This window comes from Passer domesticus, chromosome Z (genome assembly GCF_036417665.1).
Source record: "Passer domesticus isolate bPasDom1 chromosome Z, bPasDom1.hap1, whole genome shotgun sequence".
Taxonomy (NCBI): domain Eukaryota; kingdom Metazoa; phylum Chordata; class Aves; order Passeriformes; family Passeridae; genus Passer; species Passer domesticus.
The window spans coordinates 54,569,522-54,589,846 of record NC_087512.1 but is presented as its reverse complement, the minus strand read 5'-3'; the positions used below and the strand labels follow the sequence as shown (position 1 = coordinate 54,589,846).

General features: G+C 37.1%; 1 protein-coding gene and 1 long non-coding RNA gene across 8 annotated transcripts in view; one reads left to right on the top strand and one right to left on the bottom strand.

Annotated features, from left to right (window-relative positions):
- Nucleotides 1-20,325, bottom strand: part of EFNA5 (ephrin A5) — a 521,261-nt gene that overhangs the window by 17,297 nt on the left and 483,639 nt on the right. For all 4 annotated transcript variants that reach the window (XM_064405004.1, XM_064405003.1, XM_064405005.1 and 1 more), the window contains one exon: nt 20,001-20,293. In XM_064405004.1, the coding sequence (XP_064261074.1) occupies nt 20,001-20,293 (293 nt within the window). The remainder of the gene's footprint in view (nt 1-20,000; nt 20,294-20,325) is intronic.
- Nucleotides 69-20,135, top strand: LOC135291014 (uncharacterized). Of its 4 annotated transcripts, none has more exons than XR_010353881.1 (13): nt 69-217; nt 2,793-2,873; nt 2,951-3,604; nt 5,127-5,246; nt 7,211-7,298; nt 7,628-7,734; nt 8,802-9,000; nt 10,155-10,341; nt 16,951-17,012; nt 17,224-17,404; nt 17,560-17,643; nt 17,737-17,786; nt 20,003-20,135. It is a non-coding gene; the product is annotated as an uncharacterized LOC135291014 (long non-coding RNA). The 4 variants fall into 4 exon arrangements; XR_010353882.1 differs by having other exon boundaries at nt 8,802-9,059; XR_010353883.1 differs by lacking the exon at nt 7,211-7,298.

Below are 20,325 nucleotides of genomic sequence, written 5' to 3'. Positions count from 1 at the left end.
AGCACCTAGTAGTAACAGTACACCTTTATCATGTGAACTCCCAGTTTGTTCAGGTCCTGTAGAAGGCATACTGAATCATTCCATCATACAAGCCAGAAATTTATATCCAGTCCTTAGAACAGATATATCCATTTAATTTGTAACGTATACCATGAAAAATTCAGGAACACATTAAGCTGAAGTTTTCTTCTCAGTCAAAACTTGTCCAGTGTATGAGGTAATAGCACTTTTATTTAAACTTCTATTGTCTTTCATTTATCTAGCCTGTGTTCAATGCCATAGGTCTTACTCATGTTTTGAAATCCATATTTTAAAAAGCCAACCTATGTGAGAATAACCATAAACTCATCAAGGAGAACTTGTCAGGAATTTGACATGTCCCACCTATGCCACAAAAGGACTATAGTCTGTTGTAACTGCGACTGTGGGAAAGTCTAAGACACCCATGGGAGAGCTAACCTTTCATTATCTTTTGCCACAAATTATTTCCTTCTGAGTGTTCTTTTTATTTTTTAAGAATAATGTATACCACAGGATATTTAGCCCTATTCCCAGGGATCATTCCCAGATGAACTCAAAATGTGTACACTTTTCCATAACCGGGACTTAAAAGCCCTGGTGGTTTGGAAATTATTTTAAAAGCAATGAATACTGCATCAAACTTGAAACACATGGGTACCTCTTGAGTTTTTCTCCTCCTGAATGCTCTAATAACTGTTCTCAGAAGAGAAGAGAGAACTGCCTCACTACTAGAAAAGGCCCTGTTTCACACTAACAACTTGACTAAGCAGATTAGGAAATTATCTCTATTTTCTGTCTCCTACTTCCTGATCTAAGCAAACACCACTGCACAGAACACTTATTTCTCTACTCTTTACATATTAACCAATTAAAGAACCAGTATACCTGTGCTGTGAACAGTTTCTAATGGTGTTTTTCATATGTAGGAACATACATATGGAAAACAATAGAGGACAAAACAAAACAACTTACTGGAAAACCTTGCTGACACTTACTAACTTCAAAAGAGATGGACAAAAATTCTGCAGAATTAACTTCTCTCAAACACACAAATGTCCATCATTGCTCAATTTAAGTGCCTCTAATCTACTGCATGTGGTGTCTCCACTCCTCAGAGTTCAGAGAACTCAAGCCTCATCCTACTAGAGCAGCCCGGCCAGTCCTCATCCCATTTGCTGCAATCATAAAGATCCCCTTTCACTTTTGTCTCAGCTCCAGGCTAATTTACATCAACACACATTTGCATTGGAGATAGTTCTGGTAGCTTGGAAGAGTTTCATGACAGTGTGCATGAGGTGCTTCTTTCCTCTCACATTTAAAAAGGGTTCCATGCCTTTAGTTTCTTCAAAGAAATCTGGATACACCGTCATTTATCTTAGTTAGGAAAAGAGTCACTGAAATTCATGGGTTTTCTCCCTGAGTTGCTGCAGCAAAACTTTCGGAACTCAGAAACTGACAACCAACCAAACAAAAAAATCCTCATTTGAGATCACATCTCTCACTTTGGGGTGTGGGGAAGCATCATAGCTGCAAATATGTGTGTACCATCTGATCTGGAGTCTTCGGCAGCAAGGGTAGCAGATGCTTTCATATATATCTATAAATTATACAATACGGTATTGTTGGCTTGAAGGCCAAACACAGCCCAGAGTATGCCTACACAGATGCTGCAGTACCAGCTAAGGCAGGCCAGGCATGTCTGCTGCCTGCCCATCCCACTCAAACAGCTGCCTCAGGCACCAGGTGTCCTAGAGCACAGAGCAGTGTGGAGTCCAGCACACCTCAGCACAACATCGAGCCAGGACAATCATAAACCTGGGGGCCTCAAGGCTTCTTCCAGATTCTGCACATCCAGAGCCAATGACACAGAAGGATTGTTCTTGTTCTGTGTTCCTAGTTAATTTTTAAGATCTCTATAAACTTCCAGTTCACCTCTTAGGGGTCACTGAATAACTTGTTCTTTAGCCAAGCAAAATTGCTTGTGTATCCTCCTGCATTTTTCTCTTCTGCCCTTGTGAAATATCCTGCAGAGACAAGAATATTTTTTTCTTGGATCAAAATGGATTTTTTTTTTCCTGAAAGCCCATGAGGTGCGTAATCAAAACTGGCACTGGAGCATCCTAATTATGAAACCCAGCAAGGCACTTTCACACACATTTTGTGGACTTCAGATTTCTTGTTCACAGAATATTCTTGCTGAGAAAGAAGAGGCCATGAGAAAAATTCAGTAAACAGAACCCAGACTGTCAGTAAATAATTTTTCACTTCTACCTTTAATACTGTGGTCAAGTTAATAAAATTAATCCTGTATTTGTAACACATTTTTTGACAAAATATCCTGAACTCCTTAGATGTAGAACTGACTAATGGGGTGGGGGGACAATGAATGTCAAAGGGAGGAGGGCTTATATTTTCATTTTGTTTTATTCAGAAAAAACATGTATTTTCATAAAATCATAGAATGCTATAGGTTGAAAGGGCCCTTTAAAGATAATCTGGCTCCTCTCCCATCACCACCCCTCCATGGGCAGGGGTATCTCTTACTAGACCAGGCTGCTCAAAATTCCATCCAACCTGGACTTGGATCACCTCCAGGAATGGGGCATCCACCACTTCTTTGGCCAACTTTCTCCAGTAAACTGGAGAAAAAAACTCTCTCTGAGTAAAGGGTTGTCTCCTAACATCGAATCTAAATTTACTCTCTCTAAAACAGTTCCCTCTTGTGCTATCATTATATGCACTTGTAAAAGTCACTTTCACCTTTGCTACAGGCCCTCTCTAGGTACTGGAAAGCTGCTGTAAAGGCTCCCTTGACCCTTCTCCAGGCTGAACAACCCCAGCTCTCTCTCAAGGTGAGGTGCTGCAGCCTCCTTGGTCATCTTTGTGGCCTCCTCTGGAATTACTCCAACACATCCTTCTTATGTTGCAGGCCCCAGAGCTGGATAGAGTACTCCACATGGAATCTGGTTACCAGCATGGAGAAGAGGAGGAGAATCACTTTCCTAAACATGCAGGCTGTGCTTCTTGTGGTGAACCCAGGAAACAATTGGCTTTTTGGGCTGCAAGCATACATTACTGGGTCATACTAACTTTTCATTAACCAACATACCCACACCCTTCTACTCAGGGATGCTCTCAAATCCATGCCTGTATGTGTGCTTGGAATTTTCCTGACATAGATGCAAGACCTTGCACTTGGTCTTGCTGAAACCCATGATGTTGGCACAGGCCCACTTTAGGCCTGTTGAAGTCCCTTTGGACATCATCCTTTCCCTCAAGACCATTAACTGCAGGTGTCATCTGCAAACTTGTTGAGGGTGCTCTTGTCCCACTTTCCATGTCACTGACAAAGATGCGAAACAACCCCAGTTCCAGCGCTGAGCCCCAAGGAATGCTGTTTGCCCCTGGTCTCCACCTGGACATCAGCGCTCTTGAAACAGAGCTAAAGGAAAATAGCAGGTCTGAAGTGTGCTACCAGTGCTAGCTGCTTTCTGCTGAGCTGCAGTGACCATTTTCAAATCCTTTCAATCTGTGGTGAAAAGATCATTACCATGCTAGTCCCAGGAACTCAGTCCTCCTGCAAGTAAGCTCCTTTGTTATGAATATGGAACAGATGGAACCAAATCTATCTGCTCCATAGGAACAAAAACACTTACAACCTAGCTCTCTCTATTAAATACTCTACTTAGCTCCTTTATAGCACTGGCTTTCTGTGCACTGCTGTGAGGTTTTGACTTTATAGAAAAAGGTGCTTCATAAAACCAATAGTTCTTAGTCCTACACCAAAAGCAGCCTAAGAACAGTAGAAGACAAATGCTGTGTTCAACCCACATGGCTCCTTGGAGATATGCAAATATTCAATTGATATTTTTTAAAGCTACAAAAAGGATTTTTTCTGAGGAGGAAAGCCAAACCATATGTTGCAAAGATTGTGCATCAATGACAGTAAAGTACATAGACAGCAATAGACTACTTACTCTAATAAAGGTTGAATCTATCTATGTTATTTTAAGAAATAACATGGATTCTTTTTGCAGATATGTAACTGTGCATCAAGATTACACTTTCACAAAGAAGTCGGTATCATTCTATGAAAAACTGACCATTTTTGGCAGGAGACAAAACCCCTTGAAATTAAGTCCCTATGAATATAAGAAAATATATAATACATCAATCTCCAAATATTGCATTATTTGTACCTATTTCCTAAGACTTTAACAGAAACTGTATCAATATTACAATTAACTGTATCAATATTACAATTAACTTTGCAAACTGAAAATATGCACAAATATGCACAGATTTACTTACTGACTCTGCTCATTAAGCAAGTACATGTAGAGAATCTCTCACTTCTCTTACCATCAGAACAATAACAAAAGCTGGCCACACATTCAACATGTTCACATTCTTATAAAATCCCATACAACAAAAGTCAGAGGTCTCCTTTACTCACAGGTTAATATGTTAATACATTTACCATTTGGCTGCTTTTCCAGAATAATTGAAATAAAGATTTCTGTTGCAGAATGCTTTGATTCTGACTAAATCAAGTCTTCAGGCAAATCTTCCCCCCACCAGCAAAGGCACAACCTGCCTGAAGTCATAACCCTTGTTGGCAGGAGGGAACTGGCCTTGAAGCAGATCATGAAGCAGATGTTTTATGCCAAATCAGAGTCTAGGGATATACAGGCTACTGCAAATAAAACTCTTCTTCTGTCTGTTCAGTCATTTCAATTCCCTGCAGCGTGAAATATGAAGTTGCCAACAAGCAGCCAGTGCACTACACAGCACAGCAGGGAAAGCAAGTGCCACAGATGTACCAAGGGCTGGAAAACTCCTTCATTAGCTCTGCTTTTCAGACCAAGCATGAGCAGTGACACATGGGCCATCCAAAGAAAGGTGATGGTTCTGGTAAAGACAAGTTTCAATCAGATCCAATTACAGAAATTTTGTGCACTTGCTTGGGGGAGAAGGAGCTTCATATGGCTGTGCCACAGGTCATGGTCATTAGTGGCTCACAAAAATGAGGCACTTTTTTGAATTGCTTTTCTTAAAGATTTTTGCACCTGAGACACACGAACTGACAAAATATCCATCTACAGGCTCACAAAAAAATCCCATCAGCTTGCTGTCAATTCAGGGCTCTGCTGAACCATTCATGACAGAAGACCTAGAGGAAATCCTGTTATTAAAACATTGGGGTACCTCCACACCAGAAGAAGGTACGAGCCTTGCTACCACCACCTCTGTGGAGGTGGCCTTTGAGTAAAAGACCAAGAACAGGGCAGTATTCCAGCTCCCTCTATTACTGGTCCTTCCATCTAAATATTTACATCTAATTAAACTATTACCTGTCTAGACACCCTTACTCTTGAAAGACAGATATTTAAAACCCAGTTTTAAGACATTTTTCTTCTTAAAAGAAACCTTGTGCTTTCAAGTCAGTTTCCATCCACATCAAAACTACAATGACTCTTTCTTGTTTTTCTAAGGTATGAGAATCATTTTGTGTTGAGATGAAGGAACAGCTAACAATACAAGACAATCTTAGTCCTTGATTATGGCAGATCAGAAATGGGGCTCAAGTTGATTGTATTTTCACTTAAAACACAGAAACAACACAGAAAACTGATAAAAATACAAACATAAAATTCAAATTAACCTACTGAAAAGCTTTCAGGATGTTTACTATCCACACCAGACAACATATTTTCAGAAGAACTCTGTGCCTCATGTGCAAAGCATTTTAGATATCAGGCTAACTATTTAGATACTTAAGTGACAGCTAAGTACTTCTAAAATTATGACTCAAATTGGCAATGCTAAACACTTCGGACATATGGCCTGTAATAAACACTATTTCTTTTACCTACTTTGGACTGGGATCAAGGAAGAGTAGTGTAGAGGACACAGAAACTGCATTTACCCTGGGTTTAGGTGATAGTTTTGTTGGGTTGGGCTTTTTTTTGTTTGTTTTGCCTTGGTTTATTTTGTTGCTATTGTTTTCTTTTACTCAGGTATATTTCTTTTATTCAGGTATATTTCAGATCAGTGTCCTAAAGCCTAGACAGAGTCCACTTAAATATAGATGCACCAAAACCAATCTCATTTTCCGAGGCTCAAGTCAAAATAGACCATGAATGTCAAAACATCTGTATACACAGCTGTCAGAACTTTTTTTTCAGAAGTCCAGTTAAAGAGAGCCTTTTTTTTTTTTTTTTTGCATACATGTATTTTCTTTTCAAATCTGATGTAAAACTATCAGTCAGAATTTATGCCTAGAAATTCAAAAAACTGTTTCTTCCTGAAAAGGCACAGAAAAAAAAAATTACCGCTGTTTAGTCTTTTGTTCCTCCTTCCCTTACAGAAAGTTATCATTTAAGAGTCTGCTTTATTAGGCCTAACTTACATTTGATTAAGAGCTAAGACAATTTCATGGGACTTTCTGTTGCTGTTTTATTTTATATATATGCTGTCCATAAGCACTCTGAGGAATGGAATACATCTTTGTGAAAATCCAGTTGTATTCACACAAATACTAAGAGTATTAACGACAATTTACATTTCTAATGCATAATGTTTCACATTCTCCTAGTCAATACAGCTCCAAAAAATTTCTCTTCCTTTTCTTCCTACAACTTTAATGAGGCATCAGATTTCCCAAAAGATTAATTTTGGATTAAGATTATATTTCACTCAAAATATTCTGTAGTGTAAAAACAAAAAGTCCCAGGCAGAAATATCTCTTCTCAGCTAGATTAACATAATAAGAAATATTCTCCCTAGGCAGTCCTTTACAAGGGTTTTCCCAAGCTAACTCTTAACTTACATCTTTTCAAATTAATCCATAATTTGGTTAGAAGCAATGCTGTTGTCTCTGATAAGAACAAGCAGCTGGCATTTCCAAGCAGGGACTGGCTTACAGGTCTGGGACCCTGAAATCACAGCAGACACTGACCACGCCAGGTAGCTGCAAAGCCACTGGTGAATTCCCTTTGTCCTTCAATTAAGAAGGCAGAAATAGCATAACATGACAGGTAGTTGGGAAAACTCCAGGGAAAATGAACATTTTATATTTTGCATGCTGAAGATTTGGGTGCAATCTTTTCTAGATGTTGACATACTTCCTTAAGGAAGCTGATAACATTTTGCAGAAATTTACTCCTTCTGCTATTATCGTCAACAGGACAGATTTCAGCAGGAATGTCTCTCTCTAAGGCATATTGATTACCTCATTTGTTACCAAGGGAAAGGGAACTAAGCACAGAGAGGAAGTAAGTTAAAGAAAAGACAGACACAGCTCTACCTCTAGAAATGTCAGTTTCCTATTTAACTAGGGCTAAACTTATCTTTAATCTCATTTTCATTTTGTGAAAATGTGTAGTGATTATGATTATGCCACATCAAGGACAAGAAATAAGAACTGGTCAGATCAGCCCATAGAGGAGAATGATAATCTATAATAATCTTCACTGGCACTTAATATTTACTACTATCTTGCCCTGGTTAGAACATCTTAGTTTGTACAAATTAGCATTTTTATAATCACAACAGCTAAAACTTTAAACTTTACCACTTCTTTTTTTTTTTTTTTTTTTTTGAGATCTAACCAATATCTCCCAGAGAAACTGTGGAGACTCCTTCGCCAGAGATTTCAAGAACCAACTGGACTCCAACCTGTGCTCTTGGATGACCCTGTAAAGGAAAGAGGTCAGACCAGATGAATCACTGTGGTCCCTTCCAACCTTATCCCTTCTGTGATTCTGTGGTTCTATAATATCAGACTCTTTCATATTATTATTTTATAAATATACAAGTGTATATATACACATATGCATGTATATCCATACACTACATGCTGAATTCATGGTAAATATAGGAAAAAAGGTTAGTCAGTTGAGAAGAAAACACTGTTACAAGTATTTAATTCTTTTTAGAAGAACAGTATCCCTAAGACAACACTCGTCCTTAGGAAAAATATCTAGTAGTAGATTTTATGCTTATATTAAGCCAGGAAGATAATCAAGTGTTCAGATGTACTGTATTCATCAGCTGCCCCATATTGATTTTGGGGAAGAGAGAGCACATTAATGTCATGACACAAGATTTCTAAACCTCCATGGATCAGAATTGTCCCTGCAGAAATCTCTTTATGTTTGAGGTTGAACAGAAGCCTTCCCTATTACATTTGACCATTAGCCACAGGAAGTTTCCCAGGGGAAAAACACTACCTCTATCAATTTTATCGTGCCCTTTTCTTGTGAAATATTTCACTGAAAATAACTGGAACCTAAAGATGCTTGTAGAGGAGTAGAGGAGTCTTTAATGTAGAGGAGTCTCTACATGAAAGACGTAATAGGAAGAAATGTTCGTTTGAGACTGTACATTTTTTTCACCAGATCCTTAGACATCCAATGGGAACTGTCAGAGCTACAAACCAATTAAGTTTCTCATCTCTTGTAATGAGTTTTTTCTCCTTCAACACTTGTCTCCTTTGTAGCAAATAAAAGACTTTTCACTTATGTTTTGATTTTCTTAATTTTACACAATGCTAAAATGTGAAAGTGGAAGTAAAAATGGAGATACCATGACAGAGTAAAATATAATATGTCTCTTTTTTAATACCTTGAAATATGATAACATCAAAAAGTAGTATGCTAGGAAATTGATTTTGTCTGCCTGAAACACCTGAAAGTCTGAAGGTCATGTTGGTGGTCTGTTCTGCATTGCTGTTAAACCCTACAATATTAATTTTGACCTCTTTCTTATCATTCTAGTAATTTCTTCGTACACTGTGCCAAGTTCATGGGCTGCTCCTATGGTGTTCCACAGAACTACTTGCAGAATATGAAGGGGTCACCTGTACTACTTTTTCCTGGAGATCCATATAGGACTTGTGAAGCCATCTTAAGGAAAAAAGGCAAAGAAAAAAGAAAGCATGAAGGAAAAATGAACCAAAATGTACTAAAACCACAGGTAGACAGACATCTCACTTCTCTTACTGGAAATCTGGACTTGCCAATCAGTTAAGAAATGTGGGTCTGCTTTGCTTTTTAACCTCATTCTCTTTTGTTGATTAACCTGTTTCTGCTCTTAAGATGAATTATACCATGTTTTGTCTCCACTGTATAATTTTATCAAGGAGGTGACAAATCATACTGGCAGCGATGGTCCACGTTGAAGTGGAATGCATAGTAAAATATAATTTTCTTCAAACAAATTGCCAAAACTGTTAATCTTTATCTAAATGCCCACAATAACTGTTTTCTTCTCTGTGACAGCTGGGAGAAAAAAAAAATGTCTTCCAAAAATCATTCTGGCAGCCATGCCACTTGTTAATAAAACCTGGAGAAACATTTGTGATTAATATAAATTACTAATTCCTCTTTTAATGCCTAAATGTGATCATGACTAATTTATACAGTTTTGCTTAAGCTGCCACTGAATATTTCAAGTGGGACTGTGGACAAAAAAAATGCAGTAGCACTGGTGTATGCTTCTAAGCAAAGCTACCACAGGTGCAAGCTCTACAGACGAGGAATCCTATCTCTGGCAATAACTTCCAAACACACTGGTTGATTGTTCTGCTTGGGCTTGGGAGAAAGAGCCAGCAGTGAAACCTACCCAACACTCATGTACTATATAAGCTAGAAGTGGCACATTCTGTATGGACATGGAAGTCTGTTAAAAAAAACAGCGAGAAAGCTGTTGGTTTTGCTACCTAGTTAGCAGCACTTTTCAGTGGCAAAATAAGAGATTGCTAGACTCCTCCTAATTTAATTTTGAAACTCATCACTGCAACAAAGCGTGTGAGCTGGAATGTGGGTACTTTGCAGAACACCTCCAAACAGTTGTCAAGGAGATGCTTCCTTCCTCAGAAGCAGCCTTGCTCATAATGATCAAGCGAGAACCATGCAAGAGAGATTTCACACTGCCACTAATGAAAAATAAATAATATTCATATTTTAAGGCTTTAGACAACTGGTTCAAAAATAACTATCTTTGTCTTGTAATGAACGTGTTTAAAATGTATTCTTACACAGTCATTAATTTCAAACTCCAGTAGCATTATCATTTACCTCCTTGTATTGGACTGCTAATAAAATAATTATTTTATTAATTATTAACAGGAACTACATGAATAACTTCATGCCCGTGGGGCAAAAAAAATTCATTACTTATCTGTGCATCACAAGCCAGAAGCAAAGAGGTGTTGTTATTAAGCCCTCTTCAAGAGGACAGGCTGCATTCCTTCACAGTCCTGAAGATCCTCAGGAAAGGCACTACATTTAAGCTAGACAGCAAGTCCTGCCGCAGGTGCTGTTACAGATCCTGGCTTCAATCCCAACACAGGGCTCTGTGCTGTAGGACAACAGTGTAGTCTTCAATGCCTCACACCTGAACATCTTCTGCAAAATCTCAAAATATTAGAAGTAGCCCACATGCAATTACAGGTATTGAGATAAAGGAAGATAACCCAGTAGTACCAGAAGCAGATGTGCAAAAAAACCCCTACTTATAAAGAAACCCAGCATTGTATCTTCACAATATCCTCGCCTACAACTCTTAAGAGTAATACACATAATGTATGTGAGTTCAGCTGTTCTGGTTTATTTTTGCCTGAACACATTTTGAACACCACTAAGACTGAATTGTCAGGGCTCTTCAAATTGATTAATATATCTCCATTCTGATTATCTTTCAAATAATTAAGATCATTTCAACCCCAGAAGATCAGCAACAGCCATTTTATTCCCCATAACTATAAAAAGGAGCCTGGTTACATTTGTGCATAGAGGTATGGTACAAATGAGATTTTGATACACCTTCAAGCCATTCTTAATTCCCTAAAGTAGTACTGTATCTAGCTGGCAATACCTCCTGATACTTTAAATATTAAATATGCATGATGTAAGAGAAAGGCCAGGGAGACTTTAGAGGCAGTAAAAATCTCATTTGGCCAATAATGTGGATGACCTACTACTTTTCTGAGGGAAAGTGAGAACATTAGAACTGCTGAAAATTGTTTCTGTGATTTTTCAGAATAAAGCATTTCTATGTATTTCTGAATACTCTTGTGAAAAAAAATCATATTCTACATGATTTATACTGACTTGCCAAGAATCTTGGAGATAGAAGTATTAACTGCATGTGCCATTTTGAGTCCAGAGTCCTGGACACCCTGTCTGAAGGGGACACATTACTTGGAAACAAAAAAGTTATTGAGAATTCTGTAATGTTTTGCTTTTTCAGAGACTCCTCTAATATCACAGGGTTAGGCAGATTAGCAAAAAATGTATGTTTTTAAAATTCAAGTATTTAAAAGAATATGGAGTAGAATGTTGAATATTAACTTACAAAATAAGATTATCAGCCAACTGCTCAGCATGTGGAAGTATTTTTTCATTGGGGGAGTTTAGTTTTGGTCCAGTGGTTGCAGGCATGCATATATAATCAAATTTGTATCATGACACATACAGTATCACCCAAAAAGTGCTGCATTGGTGATTTAGTCTCAGGAACAGAGAGGCTTAACATGCTGATGACATGGAGGCAATGAAGTACAACACTATTATTCCAAATGCCACGCTATGCTATTTTCATTTCTGTTGGCATCTGCTCCATGTTGTGAAATGCATGCTTCCAATACAACAGCTCATTAAACAGGTTTCAGTTTGCTCAGAAATCAAATTAGAGTACTGTTACAAAATTACAAGTCCTCACATAATTATTAATATTACTCTTCACTTCTGTGAATCCTTTCATCCACAGAATCCATGTGCTTCAGCTTATTAATCTCATAACATTCCACTGAAGTACCACCTCAATGAGTTTCACCCACCAACTAAGTGCAGGACCCATATTAAGTTGTAGCTGTTGAACATCAAAATTGATTTAAAGTAAGGAATGATGAATGGTCCATCAGGATTTAAAGAGCTGTGAGCAATTCATTCAATTGTACTTCCAGCAGAACACTAAAATTTAAACACTTACGTTTAAGAAAATTGAAATGGGATTTTTACAAGAATCACAAATGTAAAACAGTACAGTCACCAGTAGGAAACATTTAATCTTAAGTCAGAGGCCTCACATATGGATTCATCAAGTTCCTAATGCTCCCTAAAAGCCTTTTATATAAGGTCTAAGACACATTTATAATGCTTGTGATTGGATGATCAGATAACATTCAATATATGCTTTATTTTTCTACAAAATGAACTGGCATTTGTCAAGCAGCTTAGATGAGAAAGAAAAAAAGGCAGAGAAAAGAAAACCCTGTAATTAACTTTTCTGTGGTCACTCCTTTACCCTACCTAACGACCAAAATCAGTACTTCAGTAGAAAGCAACACATCACTGATCTTCAAGTGAGAGTGAAGACCTTATAAAAAATGCTATAGACAATGTTCAGAGATGCAAGGGGAGTATAACCTCCCCTCTTTTATTTTTCTGTTGCTGTCAAGACCTTAATGGCACTTCAATTTTTGAAGCATGTGAACCCAAACCTTCTTTTTCAAACTTGCTTTCTGAAAGACATTAATTCCCTTTGAAAACCTCAGGCAATAAGGACCAGCGCTTCCATGGGTTATCTTTTCATTTTCTTATATGGATCTCTCCCAAGTCCCACATTATTCAATAGCTTTTAATGTTTCCTTTGAGGATTCTAGGAACACAACCAACGTCAAAATCTATTAGACACTGGTGATTATTTCTGCTTTCTTTTAAGCAGGACCAGTACTTAATCTTTTTCTGATGCTTTCTAACAGAAACCGATCCTTTAATCTACACACTAGGCTAAGCAGGAATCCCCTTTAAAGGGCACCTTCCTTGTCTGTTTAATGTTATCACAAAAATATTTTTGAAAGTACACATTTATCAAACCCTTTCAATTGCTTTGATTTCATTCAGAACATCTCAAGTGATTCTAATAAACCAGCTATCAAAGGAGGATTTGTAGTAGAGTGGCATGTCTGATCCCACTGCTGTCAAAGCAGAATAATTGTTTATGTTGGTCAGGTCTAGATTGAAAGGTTAATGGGGAACCTGGCAATAAACAAAGTCTATCTAAAAGAGAAGTGCAATTAAGATGCTAAAAATGTTTGTGATTCCCTCAGCATCCTTTAATAATGTTCTTTAGTTAACTTTCATTTTTCAGGTTTTGGTGCAAATCAGGGTATCCAAAGTGAGAGTTCCAAAGTCATCTTTGTGTTTTTAAAAATCAGTGAGGAAATATAAGCACCAAAAGAACCTGAATTAACTAACACCTGTTGAATTGGAGACAGGCTGCCTTTTTTTCACTTGCTGGAAGACCAATCCCATCTTCACTTTCAAAGCAAAATATATGCTATTTAGGTCAATCATTTCACAACTAGAAACAATTTTTAATAGAAGTTTAGCCTACAAGTAAATAAAATTACTTCACTTTTCCTGGTATAAGCTATGTATGGTATAACAAGATTTACCACCATACTGCCCTATTCATTCCTTTAAAGCTCACACAGCTCTCTAAAGCTAAACTTTGTCCCAAGCCAAATCTTTGATTTTGAGTCCCAGTATTTATAGATTCAGGACAAAAAAATATCCAAACTAGGCCTTTTAGAGCATGTAAGTCATTGATATGAGAGGACATAAAACACCCATAGAGAGGTTTTCTGAAAGATTTTTTCATACAACTACACAGTGAAAAGATGACTGTTCATTAAGAAACCATATATTCTAAGTGCTGGATAATTTTAAAAAAAAATAGTAATTTCTAGAGTGATACCAGTTAAATCTTACTGGGCTACCTCATCTGGGATATGACAACAAAAGCACTGACTGACTTCCTCTAAAACGGTAAGTACTGTAAGTAATCTAACCAAACTGTTAGCCAAACTGCCAATAGTAACCTTTGATTGCTTCTCATACTCTTCAGGATGCACATTAAAAGTCTCACTATTTTCTTTAAATTATCTCCTTTTCCAGCAGAAATTTCCTGATATAAGTCAGGCTCAAAATCTGAGAATGTACTTATGCCCCCAGACAGCACCTCCTACCAACAGACTTGTAGTCAGTAGCATAAACTGCTGTGCTGACGACACAAACTGGTTTTGATAAAGCAAGATCTCAAGGTTTATAGCAGGATGATTTAAAAAGCAAGAAGTGTAGTTTTTTTGGGGGGGCTCACATTTACATTTTCTGATAAGACAAAATTACAGTTCACAGTCTTCCTGTTCTTGCTCCCACTACATCAAGGTAAACCTCTAGCAAACATGGAGATCCCTAAATCAAATATAACCATCTTACAGTGAGTCATGCCTGCTTGTTCAAAACATTGATATCCACTAATATTAAGCTGGTGCTCAAGCAAGAGCAATGAGATCTATGCAGCTGTTTAATATAATTTTCTTTTAGCACACGAAAAATACCTATTATAGCAACTATTACAATAAATTACAGTGAAGATTTCTCAGTAGTTTTCTCCGGTATAGCATAACAGGCTATTCAACCTTGCCTCTGCAAACTCACCTTTCTTAATTCTTGCTGTACTGAACCAAATCCCGGAAGAATTATATCAAAGCTGTCAATCTGGAAGCTTCCAGGAAGCTTCTGGAAGCTTCGCCATATTGTCAGGTCTGTGGTAATTTCCATCAAAAATGAACACTGCATTTCCTATGCTAACTGCTGATTTACAGGGGGATACATAGAGTTCTTCCCTGCGAGTAGAACTTCTAAATTCTGCCAATAATTCTTCATTAAAAATCAAAAATCCATAAAGGACCACCAGCAGCAGCAAGCAGTGATAGTTTTGAGCAGTAGTTTTGAGTCATGTCCCATCCCCAGCAATTTGGTGGCTAAGACACTTGGAGAGAGAATTTCAGTATGGTTCTACCACAAACATTTCAGGTGGAAAGTAGTGAACAGGCACAGGGCAAGTAAACTACAACAGTATTAATTATGCTTACATATTGAGATAAAAAGAGAGTAACCCTCCCAAAAATCAACCTGATCACAAAATGTGGAATTGCACAGGATGAAGAAAAATTGATAGAGAATTGTAGCAGAGACTAAATAAAAATAATAGCATAAACAAACACTCAACTCTAACCACTCACAAAACATGGTAGAAGCGGGTAAATTGAGCAAGTTTATCGAGGACTGCTACTGGCTTGACAAGACCTCAGATAGAGATTTTATTAATACAACAAGCTAACAACCTAATTAATAGACAAAAGTAAGAGGTGTAGGTATTAAAACGCTTTTTTCTACTACTGTTTTTTACTTAAAATCCCGATAATCAGAGAAGACTCCAGATGTCTGCAGAATGATTGTCCAACTACCTGGCAGCTATTAGAGAAAAATGACAGCAATTGAATGACAGGATTCAAACTGTATCACAGTATTTGGAACAGGATGAGGACAACTTCCAGAAACAGAGGTGGAACCAGCTAACAGAAGACACAATTTTTGCATTAGAAATAATGCAAATCCCATGTTTTCCTATAGAGGGGCAGCTAAGGCTGTCAGGACAGAATATCATTTGAATAAAAATCCTCAGAATCAGAAATTTCAGGAAAAGAAGGAATCAGAGTCAGAGAAGCAAGGGTAATGGGGAACAAACCCCCACACAAAAAATATCAAGGGAACAGGTAATAGCAGGTTTCTTGGGAATATATTCTATGAGAAAAAGGAGTATAGGATGGTTATAGGTTATTAAGAAGCATATGCACAACTGAAAGAAAAATTTCCTAAACTGCTTCTTAATTTAGCCAATAACACATGAACTATTTAAAAATATTATTTTTAACCCCCATTAAATTAAAATCATAACAGGACACTACCCTGATGTGGTCACAAGCAATACAATTTCAACAAAGCTTTCTCAATTGACAATCAGAAGCTTCATGAAAATAAATGGTGCTGACAATCAGAAGCTTCATGAAAATAAATGGTGCTAAGGTGATAGTGACACATTAAAGGTGAGACAAAAAAACAGCATAAGCATTTTGAAATAAACTAACAAAGACACATGCAAGAGATAAAACTAGAAAGAAAGAGCAGGAAAAAAAAGGTTATACAAATAAATCACAGATTATTACCTTTTCATAAGGCTTTTTAAAAGATGAAAGGGGCTCCTTTCTCAAGAAGAATGGAGGAAAAAACCCACAAGTTATGTCTAGATATATAAAAGTAAAGCCTGCTTACTGTTAGCAAAAATTGTCAGAATCTTGTGGAAAACAGAAAACAAGGTAGAGAACTGAGAATAAGAGCAAATCTACCTTGTCATTCTAGGAAAAAGGTATAGGCATATATAAATGAAAAGATCACAGTGATATAATTACTAAATAAACAATATACATAAAATCCTGGAGGATATTATTTTACCCATAGAGAAGTATAAATTACTGAATTCTTCTCTGAAATAACTACACTGATGACTCAGAGAAAAGCATGTACCACACCCTAATGTTAGTATAACTTTTGATACTACACTGGTGCTTTCAAGAAAAGAACAGTTTTTAAGCTCTAGCTTAAATCAACAAAACAGCTTGGTTTGGAAACTTAGGTCAAGATTCTGCAGAAATCTGTACCAGCCTGCCTCTAGACATATCCTCCTCCTTTTTATTTCAACAGCCATGATGTGTATTTCCCAAATTGTCACTTATACTTTTACTTAACACATCTGCAATTAAGTTAAAATAATGGAAATTATATTATCAATTTTGGACATATAATTATGTAACATTCTACATTTTAGGAATTTTTTCCGCTCCTAGCTTTTGAGTTCATCTTACCTTGCACAGTACCTCATCTTAACATGAATACCAAAACTTATGTTCCCTTCCAAAGGACAGTAAAATCACTGTCATGACAGTATTTTTTTTCTGCTTTTTCTGTATTTCATTTGCTTCTGTTTCAGCAGTAATACTATTTTGTTTGTTTTCAGGCTGGCGTACACTAACCTGAGATGAGCATCTGATAAGAACTAACTAAAAATTGAGACTTCAGGTCATGATCCATTATTTGCTTTCCTCAGCCCCACACTGCGCACACCCTAATGAAATAAAAGTTAATTTCTCTGTAAATATTTAATAACCTTTACTTATTTCAAAAGCAAACTTAATCACTGCTTTTGATTGCATGATTGTAATGTTGAATTCACTTGCTCAATGTAAATTTGGTATCAGATGGGTAAGATTTTTTCCTTGCATTATACTAGAATGAACATGCAAAGAATGGAGATCCAAGTTCATCTGAACAATATGTGAAGGCAATGGCATAACAAGGAATGGTAGTATTTTCCAAATTAACAGTTCAGACAAAGAGACAGTGATTGCTCACAAATCATTTCATTTTCTGAAAATAATGGAAGCAAGAGAAGCAAGCCACATCCTTAAAAGGTAAACTGTGAATATTTTTGACAGAACACCAGACAGTAATAACGCTACCCAGCCACTTCATATTTCTGTCTTTTCACTACACAGCATATTTTGTAACCCTGGAATAGAACATGCCAGACTGATCCTATAGAATCAGTTTTCCCTCTCTCCTGCAGAGAGCACAAAGGTTTCAGATCTGCTGAGCAAAGGACACCTTTCATGGCAAAGCACTAATTTCTTTAATGTGGAGATGCAGAAAGGTAACAAAAGAGATCTCCAGTGCCTGAACTAACACCTGCTGGTAATTTTGATGAGGAAACAAGGAACAACATTTTACCATCTTCTTTCTTCAGCATAGACTAAGAGAAAAACATTACAGGATGGACAACTCTGCCCTGAGAAGGTCTGCATATTATTATTAACTTATTGTACAGTGCTTCTCTAAAATTTCTGCAATGTCAATACCCTTGTTAATTCCCTCAGCAAAGCAAAGGATGAAGGAAAAAAAATACTTAAACTGCAGAAAAGAAGGAAAAATGCTTTTGTGTTGCTAAAACATGACCAAAAATTCAATTTCATCTAAGCTTAACTTAAACTAATATTTTACCTCTCTTTGCTATTTTTTTCTCTTTTTCCTTTCATTAAAAAAATCCATATGAATGCAGTTGAATATCATAAAGTTCTTCAAATTATAAAGTTCTTCAGAACAATTGTTTTGAAGGGAGTCCTTGACATTTAAATGAATGTTACAGATTTTTAATGAAAGTTATGTGATTTTTAGTGACTTATTGAATTTGAGCACAAATGAGGAAAACCAGGCATAAGCAACCTAGGTATATTTAAATTACAGTATCTTGCTTGAGAGTTCGATGGATTTTGTATGTTCTGACAATGATGCTATTAGACAGGCAAGTTGAGATTTCCATTTTTTTTTTCCCTTCACTGTTATTTTTGGTTTTAATCTTCATTAAATATTTATCTTTCTTTCTTTTTAAAAAATTTAGAAAACCGGGGGTTTTTGTCAGGCTTGCAGCTAATGACACCATTCCAGTACTACATTTTATTGTACCTTGTGATGATATACTGCATTCCTTTGCTTAACCATTCCTGCTTATTTGACTGATGATGCCCTGGAACTGAATTTCAAAAAATGACAAAAAACAAAAAAACCCACAAAAAATTTGCACAATACCAAGGGAGCCTGACATCAGAATTCTGAATTACACAGAACTCTTGCTGAAGTGGCACAAATAGGACTGGGCCTACACAGCACAGATTTTTGTATCCCTGAACATTATCTACTTAACTCTGATATCTTTGTACTATTTCTCAGCTAAAGCCCCAGTTTTAAATAACATTGTTTAAAATATTATTTTAGTATTATTGTTATTATTGTGTTTCAGCATAAGAACAAAGCACAGTTTTTTTGGTAAAAAAGCACTACTCACTAGAGGTTTTTACTTGATGGAAGAAAAAGAAATTAATAGGAAACGATCCACTAAGACTGTTATTTCCCTGTAGATTATGGAAGGGAAAACAAAAATCTCAATGTTGAAGAAATGAGGCTGAAAACAGGGATCATACATACTCAGTTTCTCTGGTGAAATGAGGTGGAATGACTGTTTCACAGTAAAAAGGCCAGCTACCCATATGAAAGCAATAGTTATTGGAATCTGCAGTCTATGTAAAGTTTTCAACTCTGTTGTCGAAAACTAAAAGCAGGAAAACAAAATAAAGCTGGAGGGGTCAAAACTTGTTAGGAGTGAAAGCTACAGGTACAAAAATGAGTTGATGAAATAAGATCTTTGTTGGGAGTATTAAACACATGAGATAGTTGAAATGATATGACTCGCACAGTGGAGTCAGGGAACCAGTTTGCACAACCCACTGGATTTTAACCTCCTGGTGTTTTCACTTCCCGTGTGATGTCTCCTGCATCTTGTCTGGGTGCCTGGAGCAGTCCTAATGCAGATGTCCTCACCTGCTTGCCTCCTGCTCCCAGAGCACTCCCATTCCATGCTGACAGAAAGAGTTCATCCATGAAAAAGTTGTTGGGGAAAGGAAGGTAGAAGAAATAAACCACCTGGCTAAAAACTAGGATTATTTGGCCTGAAAAAGTACAGTTTTAAATACCACTGGACTACTGACATCAGCAGCATAATATCTACAATAAGTACACAGACCTCACTTTCCTTGGGTGATAAATACTTCAGAGACAACAGTATTTCATCAAAGCAAGTAAGAAAATTGAGGTATTCCACACACAAAGGATTAATTATTTTTCCTCATATTTGGGGACAATTTATATCCTCCCCTTCTGGCCCCAACTCAGAATGCTGAAGTAAATGTAATGGTGCATTTTGCTCTACAAGTCAGCTGTGGTTTAGTGAACAGGCTGCCATGCTATTTCATGTGAGAAAAGAAGCTATGATTTAATGACATTTTCACTAGCTACATTTCTAGCTAATGTATCTGGTGACAGTTTAAGCCTGTGTTCACTGTAAGGCGTTGGTACTATATACTGTTTGCCCCTCTGTATTTTCACAGAGTATAGGTGAAAAATTAGCTGTGTTTCTTATATCTGCTGTGCATCAATGATAAACCTCTCTATACTCACAGATATAGAAATACTCCCGGCCTGGCCTGAACTCAAATCCCAGTGAGAAGGGCGTGAAGAGCTGGAACTTCTCGGAGAACTTCAATGGTCCATTTGGGGAATGCGGCCGATTACACTCCCACCTCTTGAACCCTTTGGAAGTGTGATCACAGGAGCTGTAGCCATCAAAGTTCACCATGTACAGAACATAGCGTTCGGTCTTATCTTCTGGCACGGAGTCTTCATAGTGAGGGCAGAACACATCCAGGTAGTCATTGATGCAGACATCAATGTGGTAGTCACCTCGCTGGAATCTGAAATCACAGGAAGAGTTTAAACATAAGCA